At 33.8% G+C, this 22,064-nt stretch overlaps 3 protein-coding genes across 3 annotated transcripts; all 3 read left to right on the plus strand.

The window, feature by feature from the left end:
- The first annotated feature begins 3,293 nt into the window (after positions 1-3,293).
- LOC132760137 (complement C1q tumor necrosis factor-related protein 3-like) lies at positions 3,294-6,556 on the plus strand. The gene is made up of 3 exons (XM_060752043.1): positions 3,294-3,567; positions 3,833-3,911; positions 6,075-6,556. The coding sequence occupies exons 1-3, from the start codon at positions 3,346-3,348 to the stop codon at positions 6,491-6,493; spliced, it is 720 nt and encodes a 239-aa protein (XP_060608026.1). The 5' UTR covers positions 3,294-3,345; the 3' UTR covers positions 6,494-6,556.
- Positions 6,557-10,275: 3,719 nt separating this feature from the next.
- LOC132760127 (medium-chain acyl-CoA ligase ACSF2, mitochondrial-like) lies at positions 10,276-11,424 on the plus strand. Its single transcript, XM_060752033.1, has one exon. It carries the CDS (start codon positions 10,342-10,344, stop codon positions 11,422-11,424), a length of 1,083 nt encoding a protein of 360 aa, XP_060608016.1. The 5' UTR covers positions 10,276-10,341.
- Positions 11,425-13,574: 2,150 nt separating this feature from the next.
- LOC132760106 (opine dehydrogenase-like) lies at positions 13,575-20,402 on the plus strand. Its single transcript, XM_060752002.1, has 2 exons — positions 13,575-13,723; positions 18,252-20,402. The coding sequence occupies exon 2, from the start codon at positions 18,257-18,259 to the stop codon at positions 19,487-19,489; it is 1,233 nt and encodes a 410-aa protein (XP_060607985.1). The 5' UTR covers positions 13,575-13,723; positions 18,252-18,256; the 3' UTR covers positions 19,490-20,402.
- The last annotated feature ends 1,662 nt before the right edge of the window (positions 20,403-22,064 follow it).

A 22,064-nucleotide genomic window follows, 5' to 3' on the forward strand; every position in this document is an offset into this window, starting at 1 on the left:
AATTAGGTTTTGGACACAGAGAAGTAGTTTGTCCATGCTCCCGAATTAGGTTTTGAACAGAGAAGTAGTTTGTCCATGCTCCCCGAATTAGGTTTTGGACACAGAGAAGTAGTTTGTCCATGCTCCCGAATAGGTTTTGAACAGAGAAGTAGTTTGTCCATGCTCCCCGAATTAGGTTTGAACAGAGAAGTAGTTTGTCCATGCTCCCGAATTAGGTTTTGAACAGAGAAGATATTTGTCCATGCTCCCCGAATTAGGTTTTGAACAGAGAAGTAGTTTGTCCATGCTCCCCGAATTAGGTTTTGGACACAGAGAAGTAGTTTGTCCATGCTCCCCGAATTAGGTTTTGGACACAGAGAAGTAGTTTGTCCATGCTCCCGAATAGGTTTTTGAACAGAGAAGTAGTTTGTCCATGCTCCCCGAATTAGGTTTTGAACAGAGAAGTAGTTTGTCCATGCTCCCCGAATTAGGTTTTGGACACAGAGAAGTAGTTTGTCCATGCCCCCCGAATTAGGTTTTGAACAGAGAAGTAGTTTGTCCATGCTCCCCGAATTAGGTTTTGAACAGAGAAGTAGTTTGTCCATGCTCCCCGAATTAGGTTTTGGACACAGAGAAGTAGTTTGTCCATAAAGTGTTTACAAGCATTAAGTTATTATGTAATGGGTAGTTGCTGGAAAAGTTTAATACTAAATATGCAATGAAGTATATTGAATTCTAAACTGACTATTTTATTCTATATTATTCTACAAGTCAGACATTGACAGTCCTATCAAGACAGTATCATGGTCACTGAAGTAGGCAATAAAAAGTATGAAAACAAATAAAATAACTCTAAAATTATGAAGCAGAGAGTTATGGTTATTGTGCATTGCTTGCACTTCTCCACTGTAAGATCTGTCCACCTGTAAAGTTTCAAGTCAGCAGTTTTCATACAGTTGGATTTACATTGTGGACAAACAACAAGTACGAAAAATAGCAAATGGCACTAGCAAAGAGTCCCGGACATGGAGGTAGTACAATGGCTTCCAGATGCCCGCGTAGCATTAAAGTTTACTTGTGCGGCGATTTTGTTCTCTCTATATTATAATTATAGACTTTTCAAACAAATGAAAATCGAATCTTCCCAAGACTGGCAAATTTGTTCTTTCTCATTTTAAACAAAATTTTGTAAAAAAGGAGAAAAAAACAACAACATTTTCAGAAGTCCATCTTTAGCTACTCATTAATTTGATATGATTGCCAATTTATCTCTGTAATAGTTTGTAGTCTCTTGTTTACGACAATATTTTTCAAATATGGCCACCCGAGGTCGACTGAAATATGCGTTTTTAGCCTTTTAATCTACTACGTAGTAAATATAAGATTTTTAAAGATACGCCAATTGATGGACCCAAACTTGACATACATATAGGGTTATTTCCTGCGGGTTGACCAATGCAATAGGTTATGGCACAGGGACTTGAAATTCTATCAATATTAACGATAATATGCAAAATATACCCCCATATAATATAAAAAAACATAGTATATAGGTTTTTTTTTATATTATCATTAATATTGGTTATTTGATAAAATCCTGTGGTCATGGCTCATTTTTACGGCAATTTAAAGAACATGGGGTTAGTACAATGAACACCGAATGGCAATTGACGAATTTCTTCACCGTGACCATTGCTCAAATTTTAAGAAAAAGATCAAGTGCAGAGTCACTTTACGTCAATATATGGTACATGAACAACGGCCGCAGTATTTTTCGAGAAATCTAGTATTTGCCTGCGCGATGATTTTTATTTGATTTTGTAATTTATTATATTCCGTATTCCGGAGTCTACCGTCATATATCCTTTGTTCCGATAACGTTGCCAATAGCTTATATGCTTGTCAATACGGCAATAGAAGGTATGGTATATGTCACTATCCAAAGAAACATGTCCGCCAGGTGCCCGATTAGCATAAGCGTACCCCGATGCTGTGATTTTTTCCTCTTTCTAAATTAAAACAACATTCTACTGAGCCAAACGTGGCTTACCGTTTGATCCGTTTGCACTGCATATTAGCAAGTGCAATAGCTCAGAAGGCGCTATCTGAAGAATATGGATAATCCAGATACTACTTTACCTTATGCTTGCGTATATTTCCGTATTTGAGCAAATTAGCATTCAGATAGAATAAACGGAAGCTCCGGTGAAAATACTTTAATATGATTATCACATTATCCGTTTCATTAGACGCCGCTTGCAAGCGGCGTCTAGTAGATATGCATTCGTCCATACAGCAATGGGGAAAATTTTAGACTTGATTTTGTGTATTTTTTTGTTTTGTTCTTTTTTGTTTTAACAAAATTACACTGTTTTTAAATTTTCTAATAAAAATAGTTTTTATGATGTACAACATGTCACAGAGCTTTAAGGGATTAGAATAAACGTTTAACTGAAGTGATAGTGCCATGTTTGAATATCATATTCTTTTTGTCAATATCTTATTTTATTTACATGATAAATAACGTGCCAATGAGCCAGTCTATAGTCGATCGTTCTAAAACTTAACCGTTGAGAGAGGTGACAACTGAGGACTGAGGCAGTGTCACTTACCTCATTTGCTTCGCCTCTGTTGAAGTTCGGCTCCGCCTTAATTAAATTGTCATATTAAATTTGATATTATGCTCCATATGCTAGCATTTAGTCTTCGTTGACGGGGTAGAAGGGAACCAGGACAATTTTGATCAATATCACTGTCGAACCATTAAATTACAAGTTACAATGCCTAATCCACGCCCACTATTAGAGAGGCGGTTCTCACTCAACCATTAAGAAAGTACAACAAACCGGTTACGCTACGGCCTGTAAGGGGAGATCCTGCAGAACAGTTTGTCCTCAAATCATTCGAACATTATGCAATCCGTACCAATATTTAAATGGGTATATTCACTAAAGGTAGAATCAATAATCAGAAGGGCTGGTAAAATAAATCATCAGTTAGTTGATTAAAGAACTGAGAAACCCGAAATGCTATCAAGTTTCTTAATTGACCACGCAGTCACTGAGGATTAAATTTGTATAAATGTTTAAATAAATCGACACTTTAATATACTTTAATATAAAAACATCGATAGCTGTTCTATGCACTTTAATACAAACAATGATGAAAAATCCAAAATAATATTCGTGACTGAAATTTTGAAAGACCTTGAATATAATAATATTGAAATCTCTATTCGAAAAACAAGAACCTTATCACATTCGTTAGGCTCTTATGATTTTTATCTTAAATGTGCTATAAGATAACGTATAATTGCCTTCTTTTTGCGAATTTATTCATTATTTAAACATACTGATAGTTTCAAACATGTATGGCTTTGCCTGTTACGTCCTTTATTTAGTCACTGTAGGCATACATGGAAGTCAAGAAGAATATGTTGTGCGTAATATCCTGAATGAAATAACAGCGTTGAAAACAAGACAGAATTCGTGTGACAAAAAAGTTTCTGAATTAGAGGCCGTCGTAGATGAACTTCAGAGACGCAACGATAAATTGGATCAAGAATTACTTGAAATGAGAGATGACAAGGTAATAATTTTATAATAATTTTATCATTATACGTATTCGTCAATACCGACCCAAAATTCATTTTCCATATAAAAAAATTATTATTATTATTATTATTACTATTATTATTATCATTATTATTACCATCATCATTATTATTTTGTTCCTGCATGGTATAATTATTGTAAAAATAGTAAAAAGTGGTCATGTAAGACACGAAACGTATCAACTCAAATGGGGTGTTTTTAAAATGATATATATATTAGAAAGCCTTATCGTATTACAGATTATCTCAACAGAAAACTATGACCTTCAAAGTCAAGCCTATGTAGATAAAGTAACAAGACACAAAAGCCTGCACAAACGTAAGCGAAATTTTATTATTTGTTTGTTTTCCTATAGTTTAATATATTGCCGTTGTTCTTATTCTTATAAATGTGTACACTCCTATGTAAAATGTTTTAGAACAAAAGTTTGTACACATTCCTTTCAAAGCAATATTTTGGAAACAAAATCACCATGTTATAAAGTATCTCAAGAAATATAGTTGTATCTCTGCTCATCCAGAGATATCAGTATTTTACTTTTTATCCTTACCACCCTGCATCCAACTTCCCAAGATTAAACTTATCTCGCTATCTTACGGAAGGTCGGTGGTTCTATACAGGTGTCCGTTCGTGCCTGAAATAATCTGAAATAATGCAAGGAGGGGAACTTAAGGTTTTCCACCAGCATTAAAGCTAGAAAACTTGCCATATTTTATCCAGATTAAATATGACATTTACATAGGGTCGTTGTGACTTCAAATTAAATAAATTAAAAAAAAATCTGCTTAATAGGTTTATTTTGTACATTTTAGACAACCAACCATGAAAAAATATATTCTTTTTGTTATATATACTACTCAAAATTTGCTAAGGATCACTTTTTCTACTGTGCGTTACTTTTGTGTATTTGTAATATATGTAAAAATTAATTCAATGGAGTTTAATATAATTAGTTAGGAATTGATTTTTATGAAAATAATGACAATGACGTGTGCCTGTTGCGGAAAGAGTGTGCTGGACGAAAATCAACATTTTAGAGATCACATAGTGGAATAAAAAAATCTTCGAATCAGGAAATGTTTGGCGTGGCGTGTTTAATTCCGAGTATGGTGTCCACGGACATTAATAACGGCCTAGCATCGCCGCCGTATGCTGCTGTAGATAAGCCTGCGGACCTTGTGATGAGGAATATGGACCCGTTTCTCTATGATTGCATGTCTTTGCTCATGAACAGTTGTTGGTTGGACGTGGCGTGAAGAAATGCCTTTCTGCAGTATATCCCAAGCTTAATTGGATTTAAATCCGGGGACCTTGCTGGCCAATCCATGTGGATTATAGTTGCCTCCACAAGATATCGGTTTGTGATGTGGGCTCTTTGTACACGGGCGTTGTCATCCATAAGAATGAAATCAGGACCGACTGCGCCAGCTTACGTGCGTACATGAGATTTCATTGACATACCTTACTGTCGTCAGTTTACCGTTTTCAATGATGTGTTGGTCCGTTTTCTCCTGAGCGCTTATTCCCTCCCTCACCATGACTGAACCCCCGCCAAAACGGTCGTGTTTTGCAACACAACACTTGCTGGAGCTAAGCGTTCATTTGAACTTCTCCAAACCCTAGCCCGTCTGTCCGTGAAGTCCACACAAAACCTTGGCTCATCAGTGAAGATGACCGGGGTCAAATCATTAATTGTCCATGTGACACGAGTCTGCGCCCATTGCAAACGCTCTTGAATATGGCGTGGTACGTGTCCAAGGAATGCAAATTGCTGGCCTCCGTAATCTCAACTCAGCATCATGCAACCTGTTTCTAACAGTTTGTGTGCTTACACGCGCACCAGTTGCATTCTGGAAGTCGTTACGTAAGGTCGTAGCGTTCGAAATCAATTGGCGCCTGGCCTGAAGGACAATAAATCGGTCCTGGCCCCGAGTCGGTGAACGTTCCCGACCTCCAGCGTGGCCCTGCAAGACATTTTCAGTCATTTTTGGAATCGGTTCCACATCCTGTAGATACCCCAAGGACATGGGCAACGTGCCTTTGTGAACGGCCAGCCTCCAACATTCCACACCCCTGTTAATCTCATCTTCACCAAGACGACGTCTTACTTGTCGATTTGCCATAGTTTGTTAATTTCGAACGCAGTTTGGCAATAAAACAGAGAAGTCTTGCTGCTTGTACACTTTAAGTGAAAGCACAAGGCCACAAATTACCAATTTTCCATGGGTATGCTTTTCCACGTGCTTATCGTGCAAGGTAACATGACAAAACAAACTTAAGTACACGATTATGAGGTCCCCGTACAGTTGTATCGTTAGCGGAAATATGATTTTAATATGATGATAACATGATTGAAATATACAATGTCAAAAAGGTGATCCTTAGCAAATTTTGAGTAGTATATATATTATAACAATCATATGGCCAAAACAGACATTTATTGATATATCCTGTATACAGCGTTTATAAAATTTTCAACAGGAACACCTAGCAGTCAAGTAGCGTTTACAGCTGGCGTATCTAGTGCGGATCTAACTGACCTAGGGTATCATCACACTATTATATTTGATTACCCCATTACCAATATTGGAAATGCTTACAACCACTATACCGGAATATTCCAAGCACCCCTTAAGGGTGTTTATGTATTCACATTGACATTGATGGTGATACCTAGAAACACGGATTATCTTGAACTTGTTCTGGATGGAAATATCATGTTCGATATTCTTGCCGATGCTTCTTCTGTCGATGGTTACGTATCATCAACTAAGCAATGTGTCCTGAACCTAAATGTTGGTTCTGTTGTTTGGATCCGAACTTCATCAACAGGAAAAGTAAGGGAAATACATGGTAATATGCATACTACTTTCAGTGGATTTCTGCTGTTTGAAACTTAATAATTGTCATTTAATGATCATTGCTAATTTTGTAACAAGAATGTAATAAAAGGTTATTGGAGACATTATCTTTGTTATTAAACAAGCACGATAATGATACAGGGAATAATACCAAATGCTTCATGTTAAGTAAAAACACAAAATATAAAAGAAAACCGTAATGCACTTAAATGGCAATTTGAACAATATCTTAACTATATTCATTTGATGATCCTTAACTTTTGTATTTTTTATATGTATACGGCCAGTCAGACGGACTGACAGACAGCAAATCTTTAAACATCTCTGGTTATAACCAGAATATAATATTTTAAAGGCAAAGTTCTTTAACTAAAGAGGAGATGACTCTTGAAATAAAGATGCTAGACTTATGAACATTGTCATACATGGTGTGAGTGGTGACAAAAGACAATTATCTTAAGTCTAAAGTCGATACCATTTATCGTAACAAAGAAGAAAATAAAAGATATATAACAATTTTCAAATAAATTCCAAGTTCAAATAGAAAATTATCATGGAAAACCAAGGCGCTAGACTTATAAATCTTATCACATGATATAGGTGTTACTAATGAACATATTTTGGATATTTGGAGTAACTCCATGAAGGAATAAGAAAGTTATGGAATAAAAAAGGGAAATTAAAATTTTATGGGGGGAGATAATTCTAGAAAATTGGACGGTAGACTTTTTAACCTTGTCATATTATTCTGATGTGGGTGTTTTGAAGTTTGAAGTAAATCCTGTATTAAATGAAGAAAAAATTATTATTTCTAGAAAAAAATGTTCAAGGGGACACAATTCTGGAAATAGTCTTGCTAGATTATTAACACATGATTTCAGTGATAATAAGGAACATATACTTGAAGTTTGAAGTAGATACCTTAAAAATAAAGAAGTTATAGAAAACAAACAACTTTTTTTTCATGAATATTATATAGAAAAGAAACATAACTAAACTAAAGAAACATATGCTTTAAATGTTAAATAGATAATAAGCAATATACACACAAAAAAAAAAACATTTTTTTTTTTTCATGAAAATTCTAAGTTCATAATCTCCAAAGTGTCATTTATCCATATTTCAAGTTTTATAAACTCATTTTCAGCACTTTTGAGTTACCACAAATATTGTTATACTTGTCATACTTAGAGTTTATTTGTTGCCATAGCAACGAATTTTTCAACATAAGAAGAAAAAAGATCTGCATAATCTCCAGACTGCTAACCAACCCATATTTCGAGTTTCATAAAAAAAAAATTAGTACTTTTTGCGTATTCACGGGATCCAGTTTTGGTGCTATATTTGCCATATATTAAGTCTATTTGTTTCCATATCAACCACATTTTTAAACATAAGAAGAAAGAAACAAGACGTGCGTTATCTCCAGACTGCCTTGCCAACAATTGTTTTAAACAATTACAAAAACCGATGATATTAATATTTCTTTTTTTTTTCTTTTAAAGAAGCCTTGAGCAATTTGCGTTTATTTATTTACTAGTTTGTCCTCTACGGTGTTCCGTTTGGACACGTTTGGACAATCGTGACATTTAATTTATTCTGTACCCGCGATGCACGATGGTACGATGGTGAAAACGCGATGGCACGATGGTACGATGGTGAAAACACGATGGTACGATGATGAAATCACGCAATGGTACGATGGTGAAATCGCGATGGCGCGATAGTTCGATTTGGTGAAAACACGATGTTACATCGCGTTTTCACCATTCGTACCATCGTTGTTTCACCATCGTTTACCATTGCGTTTTTCACCATCGTTACAATCGCACCATTCGCGCTAATCGTGTTTTCACCATCGTGCCATCGCCGCTTTTCACATTTCGTGCCATCGCGATTTCACCATCGTACCATCGCGATTTTCACAATGTACATCGCGTTTTCACCATCGTTCACCACCCCATCCGCGTTTTACCATCGTACCATCGTGCATTCGCACAGGTTAACAGACTAAATTAAAAATCTACGACTGTCCAAACGGAACACCGTAGTACGCGATGGTTTTACGATGGTGAAATCACGATGGTGAAAACGCGAATTTGGATACGATGGTGAAATCGCGATGGTACGATGGTGAAATCGCGAGGATGGCAACGATGGTGAAAAACCACGTATAGCGCGATTGTGCGATGGTACGATGGTGAAAACGCGATGGTACGATGGTGAAATCACGATGGTACGACGGAGAAAACGCGATGTAACATCGCGTTTTCACCATCGTACTATCGCGCCATCGCGATTTCACCATCGTACCATCGTGATTTCACCATCGTACCATCGTGTTTTCACCATCGTACCATCGTGCCATCGCGTTTTCACCATCGTACCATCGTGCAGCGGGTACAGAATAAATAAAATGTCACGATTGTCCAAACGTGTCCAAACGGAACACCGTAGTCCTCTCATACTAAAATATTAAAAATTTACAACAAGATACAACAATATAATTCAGTACGGATAATTGGTCTTATTTGATAAATATTGTTAAAGGATTATTTTATTTTACCGATAAAAAATAATGCATATCAGCAAGTATACAGTGGCTATTGAGAATTTAAAAGCCTCGGCAACCATTCGCACAATCTTTAAATTTATCTTTTTATATTTTAACTTTAAAAAACTAAAGACATCGATTATTTCAAATGCGTTATCGGCACTGAATAAGATGTAAAAAAAAATATCGCCTTGTCATATCGATATCGACTATTTGATATTTATAAGATATTCAAGAACAAACATGTACCGTGTAAAAGCCGGTAGCGCAAACGCCATTGTATTGAAGAACTACCAACTGTAGCAAACATTTGAACTGTTTAAAGATATGCCACCACAAAAAGCAAAATAAAATGTTCCCACAGAAAGAAGTAATTATACGGTATAATGAATGTTTAGAAAATAGTACATTTATATTTCGAGATTTAAAAAGACCTTATTTTGTTACAGAAAATTGAAGGCAGAGCATTGCCTCACTCATACGACGGTTTGGCTGGAATAAAAAAAAATCCAGACAAGCCTTTGGGAAGACAATATATGTGCATGTTAGCTCAGTTCATTTACAATCGAATTATACATCTTTTTTCCCTGCATAAGGCGGAGATAGTCCATTCATCTGATATTGTTTTAGGTAACAGAAATGCGTTTGCAACTATGTACTGGTAATAAAAAGCCAACTTTGTCAAATGTTAAACCGATATTTTGTTTTGAAAAAGTAAAACGATACATAACAATACATTTAATTACATAAATTTAGGATTATAAAAAGTCATTGGCTCCTGTCACTCTCTAATTGTGCTAGCGCTACTTGCAATAAGTTCTTCTTTTGAAAGCACTAAAAGCACCATGACAGTCATGTTGTTAAAATTGAATGAGAAAGAGGCAATTCGTGCTTTGTATATGAAATCAATATACTTAAATAAAAGACGTACATGTACTCAATTATAACGTCGTGTCATAAAAAGTCAAAATGATTTCAACTACGCCAACGGAGTTTTTTGTTTATATTTCTACCAATTTTGATAGAACTCTATAGTTAATGCATGTGGTGCACACATATATGTTAGCACATAGTACAATGATAAATCCGTAAAAAATATATGTCTAGTATTGAAATTAACAATGTTTTAATTAATCTATAGTTTACAACATAGCGATAATTACAGAGGTAAAGTCGGAATGTGTTCTTCTTTATGACATTTACGCATAGTCACGGACCCTAGCTTCACTCACTTGTATGAATATTAATTCAACATTGCCAACTATATTGTGAAAACGGTGGGGGTGAAAATTGCATAAAACCGTCGTTACATTAGTTCGTCGTTCGTTTAACAATGGAAATTAAAAAACCAAGCTACATTCACAGACCTACTGGATTTCAGTATAATTACCAGACTGTTCCGGAACGATTGCTATATATGGCTCAGAAATGTGGGGATAAAGAAGTCTATGTTTTTCTTCACCCTGATGGAAGGAGAGACAGTATTAACGCAAGAGAGTTATATCAAAGGTCACGTCAGTTGGCATACTCGTTGATGTCGTTAGGGATCGGTGCGGGTGACATTGTAGCTACTTGTTTGGACAATGAGCTAGATTTGTTAATATGCACCTTCGCAACTATTTGTACAGGGGCTATTATTCTGAACGTTGTTATGAGGAATGAGGATGGTAGCGATCTAAAGCAGAAACTATGTAAACTTGACGTAAAATGTTTAATTGTGAACCCGGGTAAGGATCGGCAAAGATTTACAGCTTGTTTGAATTTCATAACAAAATTGAGTCCAGACGGTTTGGTCGAAAGCGAATCCGTTCCTTCACTTAAAATCTTCATTTCGACGACATTTGTTGAAGAAAGACAACTTAAGCAACTGAATGATCTATATAAAGATCCAGGGAATTCCTTCCATTTCCCTCGACTAGACCCGGAAATGACTGTAGTACTTTTGCCAACTTCCGGTTCAACAGGCGAGTCGAAGTTTGTAGCCCATTCGCATCATGATGTGATGATAATTGGCAATCATCTGAAAGAATCATTTGGTTATGATTCCGGAGATGTGATTTATAACGAACGCCGATTTGCTTGGATAGGTGGGTTTCCATTTATGTATTTGCATGACGGCGTCAAAGTTGTGACGAAAACACAACCGTTCGAAAGCCTTCAAGAGCATTGTGAATTTACATACAACGCAATGCTACAAGAGAAATGTACTGTCGCAGGTCTTTTCCCTGCCACTATCATTGGTCTTCTTGACAAAATAAATGGGATGACGTCACCTTCAAAACTTTTTGTTAAAAAAAAACCCCCGTGGGTTGTCTTGTGCACCTGTTTGATGAAGCTTAGGAGATTTCGGAAAAAAGTTACAAGTTTTTGGCTCTACAGAAAGCAGGGGTTTGCACATTTAATCTGTGAAAAGTAAAATGAATATTTATTATTGCACTGGGTTTTTTCACGGCGGGTTTTGAATTAAAAGTTTTTTACAACGACGGATTGGGCAGACAGAAGGGAAAGTGGCAACGGCGGCCTATCCCTTGTCTTTTTGTATTTTCTACGGAGATGAAAATTTTAAAAAAAAAGAATGTTGTTGTCAATTTAAAAACCCTGGGAAATAAAAACCCCGATGCGTAGGAAATACGGAAAAGGGCAATTTGAAATAAATTTGGTCGGAAATCGGATATCTTTAATACAGGGGGGAAAAATTTTTGATACCAAAAATCGAAGTTTTTTTCAAAAACCCCAGATTTTTATTAGTTTGTTATTTCATCCCCATTCCAGGATTTCAAAATTTGAATTGGTTTCCGCATGCGTTTCCCCCTTTCCCCGGGAAAACAGCAAACTCCCAGAGCCCTAGAGAGTTTTTTAAAAAAAGGTGTTATGTCTTTTTGCAAACAAAGGCTTTTTCACGTGCCCCAAACCCGGAAAATTGATCTAATTTTAAAAGCTTTTTCCAACGGGGTTTACACGGGAAAGCCGGAAAAGGGCAGCTCTAAAAGGGAAATTTCTAATCCCCCCTTTTGGTTTAAACAGTAAAATTAAATTTAACAAAACTTGTCCGGGCTAACATTATTTGATTCATTTAAATTACCTTTTAAAAAAGGGAATTTTAAATTTGTTTAAATTTTTCTTTCCCAACCAATTTAATTTTTTCGGGCGTGTTTTTAAAATTTCCCAGCGTTGATATACATGCTTTTTTTCTCTCATCAACATTGAAAATTGTTAGTAAAAATGGTAAAAGGGGCCAAAGTCTTTAAAAACATACTTTTTTTAAAAATTTTTTAAACTTTTCCCTTTGAAAATAATCAGAAAAATTATATCAGTTTAAAATATAACCAGTTTCATTTTTTTGTTTTTACTTTGGTTTAAGAACCATTTGTTTTTGTTGGGGTTCCCCAGGGTTGCATTTTTAAAAAAAGTAATTTTAATCAACACTTCAATCAACAAATACGACAGAAAAATGTTACCATGAATGTAACAAAAACATATAAACTATTTAACTCTGATATTTTATGCTTAATACCAAAACTTTCCTATCTAAATTTAAAAAAAAAAACTTTCAAAACAATTTAATTTGGTGGAATGTTCAAACTTGTTCATTTTCAATACACTACTAAGAACTACTAAATGGTGCCGTGTACTCGCCCTTTTATTTTATAAGCGATCCAGAGAAGTCCTATGACCAATGGGTTGTCTCCATACAAAGTAATGGGAGCACTCTGCTGCACTAATAAATTCTTTGTTAGAAAAATAGAGAGAGAAATCGTTAAATATTTGCTTGAACATTCATTGCGATTAATCATTAATAATTTGTATTAGATGCCTTATGCAAAACCAACTCCTTTCTGAAGAGAATTTCTTTTCACTGAGAAACATTTCTGCATGGGGTGTGGATTCAAATCCCATTGATGGCAAACATTATTTCGTGTTTGAATACTTTTTTCTTTTCTTAAATAACAAACTCATTTTTAAAATCTATCATTTTTGCATGTGACTCTATATAATCTTTTTGCGCTTAGGCGGTTAATTAGCACAACACTGGAGCAGCACAGTTATTTACAGGCAAAATAACAGATTGGACTAAATAATGAAGATGATGCACAAGGTCATGATGTTTCCATAAAACAGCATGGTCGCTTTACTATTATTATTTCATTATTTGATGAGATTAGCATGACGAGATTAGCATGCCAAAGACAGAAATCATGATTTGGATTACTTTCAACATTCATTCCTAGTTTTTAATGTTTTTTTTTATTCATATACAATGTATATATTTTATTTATTTATTTAATGTTATTTTTGGGGGGGTCATGTTGTTTTTATTTTTTTCGTTGTTTTTTCTAGATCTTCATGAAATAAAACATTAATCGTGAAAAAAATATTTACAGTCCCGTCATGGTAAAAAAGTCTACAGACAACTGCAATCACAACTAGAATTTACAACACATAGCGTCTTCTGTATTCACTTTCCCCCGTGTTTTTCTCCCAGTATCTGTATTGATCAATTTTTTTTTCCAGAAGGCTACTGACAATCAATTGTCATTGTTTGGCGAACATTATCGCAATTTTTTTTACATCTGGAGATGTAGGCCGCAAATTGCTCTTGAGAAAAGCAAAGGTCAAGGTCACTTTTCCGATTACTAGTATAATTATCAGAAGTTCGTACGTTGCACACACTGTTTCATAAACCGGATAAATTATAGAACTCTCGGATTAGTCAGGTATTCAAATTAAATTTGTCTTTTTTTCTGATAACTGTTTCTTCAAAGTATATTTATTTCACATTTTTGTAGAGGAAATTGGATTAAATACACTGTAAAAATGGCGCTTCAATAGTCATGATGTCAATAATTCAATGTACTGTGTACTCTATTTGAACTTATTGTTATCTTTATGCGAGTTATAACGGTCATTGTACACTTGACCTTTTTACTATACGCACACAAAACTGTTTTTAGCGTGGCTTTGTTTTTGACCCATTATGGCCCATTATATGTCCCATAAATGATTTAAATTTTATTTCTCAAAAGCTTTTCAATTTTTACGTGCTTATATAATTTCCAAAGAGTTACTTTTTGGCCAATTACCGAACAATCTTTTTCTTTTATTTATATATATATTTTTTTTTTGGTGGGAAAATTAGAATTGTTATATAGTAATTCCGTATTTTATATGGAAGACAAAAAAATGGTTTTTGGTTTCATTTTGCTACTTTTTGGACAAATTATTTTATGTTTAGCTCTTAGAACCATTATTTTTTATGTTATAAAATTCATGTAAGTCCTTTCTAAAGAAGTAAAAATTGTATTCAATCCATGTACCTTTAAGCCATAATATGTTTTATTGACTACCTTAACGAATAATAATCAATTATCTGTATCGATTAAAAAACAATATTGAAATATCTTTGATATCATATTTTTTATATGTAAAAAGAATATGTTTTGCAGTTAAAAAGAAAATAATTTAGTGTACATTTTTCAAACTTGTGTTATCTTATGTGTAAACATTGATAATTCCTCACACCGACCACTCCGTATCGAGATAACATTGGATAAAATATCATCGCACGACGGATACGAAAACATTTTTAGCACCCATATTTGATGTAGTTGTAATAATAATAATAATAATAATAATAATAATAATAATAATTATGATAATAATAATTATGATAATAATAATTATGATGATGATGATAATGATGATGATGATGGTGATGATGATTAAATCGAATGATGAAATAAAGTAATAATAATATCAAAACAATCATAATAATCTGAAAAAAATAATGTTGTTTTTTCTTTTTTAATTTCAACTTAGGAATGTTATGTTACTTTCAACCAAATATCATTATTTTATTTAAGTTCAACCAAATTTTTCTATTTTAATTTTTAGCTTGATAGTGTTTATTTACATTTTACAATTTTAATTTCAAAATTCTGAAACATGCCGGGGTTTCATGAAAAATAAAACAATTTTGACTATTAACTTTGATTTTGAGCTGTAATTTGAATCCTTGAGAAACAAATGTCAAGGAATTTTATTCATGACTCTCAACAGTTATTATATAATTTATTTAAATTTCTATATGATATTAAAATTCAATTTACAATATTAAAATACGTTTTATGTTGAAAACAGTGGTCAAAAAACTTACTCCCTTTTTAATGTGACAGTAAAAAAAAACTGTACTCGCAATTTGCACTACTTTCTATAACCTTTCTTGAAATAGAAAAAAGATGGCAATTGTGAAAACAAGGAATTCCTCCGCTGACAGCGATTTATTGGATGTGTCAGGAAGTGTGCTTTTTAATCAGTGCCGCCGCAGAACTTTAGATTTACTGACACGTTAGTTATTTTCTCCAGGTTAACATGCACTAGTGTGTTGCAGAACGTGTCTAGGTTTCATTATTTATGGTACATAATTGTTTAACCAGACAGAGGGTATTTCTATCAAATAAATTAAAATAGAAAAATACCGGTACAATTGATTCTGCAAGTTCGGCAAATGTCATTTTTCCGTCGCTTTTTACTACATGCAAACCTGCTAAATATGTCCAAATTCTATTTTTTGAACCGTTCAATGCATTGTCGATTTTGGAGAAATCAAGAATTAAAACTATTCAACCAACGATATAAACCCAGGTCAGAAGAGTTCACGGAAGCACATAATCTGCTTGCGCTGGACTGATGGTAAACAAGGCTAAACACTTCCGGTTCCAGAAGGTTAGGGCTAATATACGGAACACACGGATGTTTGATTAAAAAAGCTAAGCTTCCTGTCGGCAACTGGTTCTAACCATGCCGGCCAGTGCAGACCACGATCAGCCGGTATACATTTGTCGTCTGATTATGGTATGCACTGTTCGGTAATCAATCAGTACACACTTTGAAAATTTCCCTCAAGAAAGATAAATGGTTTGGTCAAGACTTTATGATACTAAAGATATTAAGCAAAGATATTTAGCAAAAGTAAGTATGCTATAATGAACTAATATCACGTAAAGATGATAGTGTGATCTCACACACAAGAGTTCAATTAAGGCATTTATAATATCATAGATGTGTAATCTTTGACAGGATTTCTAATTCAAATTCATTTTAACTTAATGTACTCATTCCTTAAAGTTTATTATAAATAGATTACAAAATAATACTCTAAAATATTTGATAATTTCACAATAAAATTATAAAATAAAATTCCACAACAGCCGACCAACAATTAAATGCGGATGAATACCGTACATCTAATAAATGATTATGTTGATTTAAGAAGCATGAAAAACATGTATTTTAATGAAATGTTTTATGTACGAGCGTATATGTAAGAGTTGTATTTTACTTACGTAAGAAACAATTATATTTTATTGGCGAACATTGTTATATTCAAGAATAAGTTATATTTCACTGGTGAACATTTTTATATGAAAGTGCCAGCTATATTTCACTGATGAACACGATTCAAAATTTGATACACCTTGTGTTTACTTGGTGAGATACACATTGATCTGACATTGAAACAATCAAATACCTCTTTGTGTTTTCTGAAATGAACAAAACCAATTTGATATGTGTCAGTGATATATACATCATCAGACGATACCATAAGGTTTTTCACGTGATATGCAAATGTTTCTCTTTTTTAAATCACGTGATATGCAAGTGTTTCCTTTTTTTCAATCACGTGATATGCTCATGTTTACGTTTTTAAAGTTCCCATATCTAATTCTTGAAAAAAAAATGCCTGAAACACACATTTTATAATTACAGAACTTTTAAAAATACACGCACATGACTTACAAATTTACCATTTAAAGTACATGTATTTCGATAGCGGTTATGTAATCATAGTAAATAAGTATTATCGTGTAAGTAAGTACCTTATATGACACCCCACAATCTCAACGCTCCAATAACTCTCGCTTATTTAGGGGAGTAACTGGTTCCTTAATCATAAACAGGAGGTTTCATATGTCAAAATATTCGGTTGAGAAATGGGATTTAATTTTTGCCAAAAATGCTGGGGGACTAAGAAATCCAAGATGGTGTCCAAGATGGCCACCGAAAATATGAAAATTACCATTTTGTTATATTACTTAAATTTGCTAGCTTAAACGATTAAATATACTTGTTTTTATCATTTTGATATCAAATAAACGTGGTTTTAGTATTCTATTAATAATATCAAACCTTTCAGTCATGAGCTTTTCAATTTTCACTAAAAGTGCCTATGATCACATCAAGTTGTGTGCACAAAAGCTTAGTTTCTGGCAGACATGTATGCTGCTGTAAAATGAAAACAATGCATACAAACAGACATTTCTGATGAATATATTGTAACTTAGATTTGTTTCATATAAGTCATGTAAATACACCATAAAGTAATAAGAAAATGAAAATTATAAACATAAAAATCTGAAATCAGTTACTGCATCCTGTCCGGTGCTTAAATTATCGTATGATAGCCATGTAACAACCATTAATAGTTATTTTGTTAAACTAAACAGTACTAAGATACTTTAAGAGGTTTGAGATTAGGTCCTCACTTTTCAGAGGCCATGGCTGTTTTACAAAAAAGTGATGTTATATTGCAAGATGGAAATAGAGCTTTTATAGTAACTAAATTAAATTTCAGTCAAATTTGACAGAATTATTAAATAAAGGTTATAAAGTGTATATGATATTATGTAAAGAATTTTTTGAAACATATCTTTCTACAAATACTAATTAAAGCCCCTTGAATGCTTAGAGGTGTAAGATTTGAATTGTCCACGATAAAATGTCTAAATAAATGTCTTCATTTTCTTACAGCAAGTGTTCTTTTAAAAAAAAAATAAAGTGAGTGTTGTGTTCATTTAGTTTATAAAAAAAAGTATAAAAAAAATAAACGTTCCCTTACAAAAAATATTTAACGGTTGTTTGAAAAAAGTAACACAATGAATTCGTGCATGCGCCAGTCGCTTTTTCGAAATTTTATAAACATAATTGATTTTCAATTTTAGTTCTTTTGTATGATATTTGTCAAGATATAATCAATAATCCTTCGACGGTGAAATCACAATTAAGAAAACGGGTCCTGGTCCCTTGAAATCTTTGTAGAATATAGGGAGATACAATGTTATATATTAGATGATTGTTTAACTTTAGTTTAAACCGATGTACAAACAGTAAACTAGATCTCAAAATTGGTACCCTTTCGTGAGCGTATAATGACGAATTTCTATAAATTGTCTTTTTTTGTTTCAGACGTTATGGCAGGTTTCTCAGAGAGTAAGAATGTGACCATATTTGGTGGCGGAAATGGTGCACACGTCCTTGCAGGTACTTCTTCATTGGTCAAAAATGCTCACGTGACTGTTGTTGACACTTTTCAAGACGAGGCAGAAAGATGGACGAACGCAATGGCGGCTAATGGATTTACCATGAAGTATAGTAACGGGCAAACAAAATCCCAACCCGCTGGTGCAGTTAACTTTAAAGTCACAAAAGAAGTGGAAGCAAATGTCCGAAATGCAGACATTGTTATCCTCTGTATGCCTGCATTCCTTCACGAGATGGTTCTAACGAACATCGCATCATATTTGCAAGATAAGTGTGTATTGGTCGGACTACCAGGTCAGGCGGGATTCGAGTATCAAGCTCTGGCAATTTTGAGAGAACACGGGAAAAAGTGCAGTGTAGTATCAATTGAAACCTTACCCTGGGCGTGTAGAATTGTAAAATATGGACAGGAAGTCGAAGTTTTAGGCACAAAAGAAGAAATTTATGCTTCTCAAATTGAGCAAATTAAGTCCAAGGATACTGATTCAAATTCAAGCCCAATGGGCCAAGTTCAAACAATACTCGGACCTAAACCAGTTTTAAAACGAGAAATGAATATCATCAAATACACTTTTCTTTATAGGCCAACTGTCCATCCTCCCATAATGTATGCAAAATGGAAAAATTGGGATGGAAAACCGTTAGAAACCGCACCTCTCTTCTACCAAGGAGTCGACGAAGAGGCTGTTAAATATTTAGATGGAGCAACGAATGAAATGATCGAGGTTGCCAATGTGCTTGCGTCTAAATATCCAAACATGGATTTCTCTGGAATTTCGCCAATGAAAGAATGCTTCATAGGTGAGTACCCAGATCAAATCGAAGACAAACAAACTTTGCTTTCATGCTTGAAAACCAACCGAGCTTACGATGGTCTCGTGCATCCCATGAAGAAAACAGCAGACGGTAAATTGGAGCCAGATTTCAAATATCGTTACCTGATGGAAGACGTTCCATACGGACTACTTATCATTCGACAAATTGCTGGCATGGTCGAAGTCAGAACACCACTAATTGATGAAATCATAGTTTGGGCGCAGGCTAAACTTGGAACAGAGTACATGAAAGATGGCAAGCTGTGTTTTGTTGACAGAAAACACGGTCGTCTTCCAATGGCTTATGGTATTAACACTATAGAAGAATTCGTCAATTTTTTCGAATAATGCTGAATCCACAGCTAAAATCTATGGGAGTTTTCAAAGTTCTTAGTTTGGACTTTTGTTGTGACAGCGAACAAGAAAGCTTGCTTTTAGAGTATAATTAGAGCGATGAATTCATTATACAATGTGTATGAGTTATGAATTCAAAACATAATTGTTGCATTCGACAAATATAGGACAATAGCATAATTGAATCAACATTTATTAACAACTTTTACCTTTGGTGCACATGTATGGTCAATTCATTAGGGCAAGTAGATATTGGTTTATATTTCTTTTTAAATGGCAGCTTAAAATGTTTGGTTTTTTTCTTATTAGTGGTTCGTTTATGTTGTGTAGTCAACGACCAGTAAAACAGTCATATGTTATGTTTACAAAGACTTGGTTTATTGTTGAGTTTGATTTTCTAGTTAAATTACAATCTTTGAAATATTGTCATTATAATAAACTGTTCGTTTATGTTTTATGTAGAAGTTAGGTGCATATATTTGTTTGTTGTGAATCGAGCTTTTACACATGTAAACAATGAATAAGGTGGATTGCTTCTTCATCTGAACTTAGTGGCAATCGCTGTGGATTCGATTATGTTTTGAAACTATGCATCTAGTTAACTTAATTAAGATTAATAAAAGTCTTTGAAACATTGAAGCAAGAAGAAAAAGAATTGTTCTTATAATTCAATGTTAGTAAAAACTAAATGAAATATGTATAGGAGCCAAACTATCTAGAGTCTCTTCCACTTATTATAATATTTTGATAATATGTATATAGAATATAGGGCAACATTATAACTTAATGTCTTTTTGTAATTAATATATTTGTTAAATGACACTGCTTTTTGTTTTCACAATAATTTTATTGTTGTATACAAATTTTAAAATTGTTGGTCTAAAAAAAATAAAGAAGAAGAAAAGGATTTGTCTCGTTTGATAACGTTAACGCTAAAAAGGTTAAGTTATGATATGATGCTAGCTTTGAAAGAAATCATGTTAGCCTGCGTTTAATAATGTGTTGTTTCGTTTGTTGGATTTTTTGTTGTCTTTTTTCAAGAATCCTAGAAATTATCTTGAACTACGTAGGAGATAAAAAAGCCTAATTAGGAGTTTACAACTCTTTCGTAGGACTTTTAAACTCCTACGTAGGACTTTTTAACTCCTACGTAGGACTTTGTAACTCCTACGTAGGACTTTTTAACTCCTACGTAGGACTTTTTAACTCCTACGTAGGACTTTGTAACTCCTACGTTGGAGATAAAAAAGCCTAATTAGGAGTTTATATCTCCTACATAGGACTTTATAACTCCTATGTTGAGGAACACTTATAAAGTCCTACGTAGGAGTTATAAACTCCTACGTAGGACTTTTAAACTCCTTATTAGGTTTTTTTTATCTCCTACGTAGGAGTTATAAAGTCCTACGTAGGACTTTATAAGTAATAAGTAATAAAGTCCTATGTAGGACTTTCAAACTCCTAATTAGGTTTTTATATCTCCTACGTAGGAGTTATAAAGTCCTACGTAGGACTAATATTGTCCTATGTAGGACTTACAAAGTCCTATGTAGGAGTTATAAACTCCTAATTAGGCTTTTTTATCTCCTACGTAGGAGTTATAAAGTCCTACGTAGGAGTTACAAAATCCTACGTAGGAGTTATCTTTTTTTATAGAACATGTTAAATTGGCACCAGGACGCTTCCGTATCCTACGTAGGAGATAAAAAAAGTCTAATTAGAAGTTTATAATTTTTTTAGTTTTATTAGTCCTACGTAGGACTTTATAACTCGTACGTAGCAGATATAAAAACCTAATTAGGAGTTTTAAATTCCTACGTAGGAGTTTAAAAGTCCAACGTAGGAGTTATAAAGTGCTACGTAGGAGTTAAACAGTCCTTCGTAGGAGTTTAAAAGTCCTACGTAGGAGTTAAAAAGCCCTAGGTAGGAGTTTAAAAGTCCTACGCAGGAGTTATAAACTCCTAATTAGGCTTTTCTATCTCCTACGTAGGAGTTTTCAATTTTTATAGAACATGTTAAATTGGCATCAGGACTCTTCAGTACAAACTCCTTAAAGTTAACAATTTGCCTGTTTTCATCACTTACTCATTCAAGTAGACTTTCGTATATACTTTTAAGTTGACGTTACAATTCATACTTCACTGAAGTATCAGGGAAAGAATAAGGGCTCATTTTAATAAAAGAGGTTTGTTGTAGGTATAAAGTTAAGTAGTAATTGTAAAAAACAAGTTTATAATAGTCTAGCTTAACAGTTTTCACTATCCAATTAATTAATAAGTAATGACTAACGAATACTTTTTTTTTGGGGGGGGGGTCTCAATGGATGAACACAAGCTCGTTTTTGCTCCGGTTTACTTAATGTGACGGCAAAGAAAGGGAATGCGATAGAAATATCATATTCAGATGCTCATTCATTGGTTACTTTTTGGTGGGATTTCATATTGTGACAACAGGGAACGTGTACGTACATAGTTGGTCATATAATCTGTCAAAATACTATTTGTATCATAGTTTGGGGACCTTTCTGTTGAAAATGTGTCAGAGTTCAATTGTATACATAAATTATACA

The sequence above is a fragment of the Ruditapes philippinarum genome, unplaced genomic scaffold (assembly GCF_026571515.1).
Source record: "Ruditapes philippinarum isolate M1 unplaced genomic scaffold, ASM2657151v2 ctg3111_1_1_1_1, whole genome shotgun sequence".
NCBI classification, from domain to species: domain Eukaryota; kingdom Metazoa; phylum Mollusca; class Bivalvia; order Venerida; family Veneridae; genus Ruditapes; species Ruditapes philippinarum.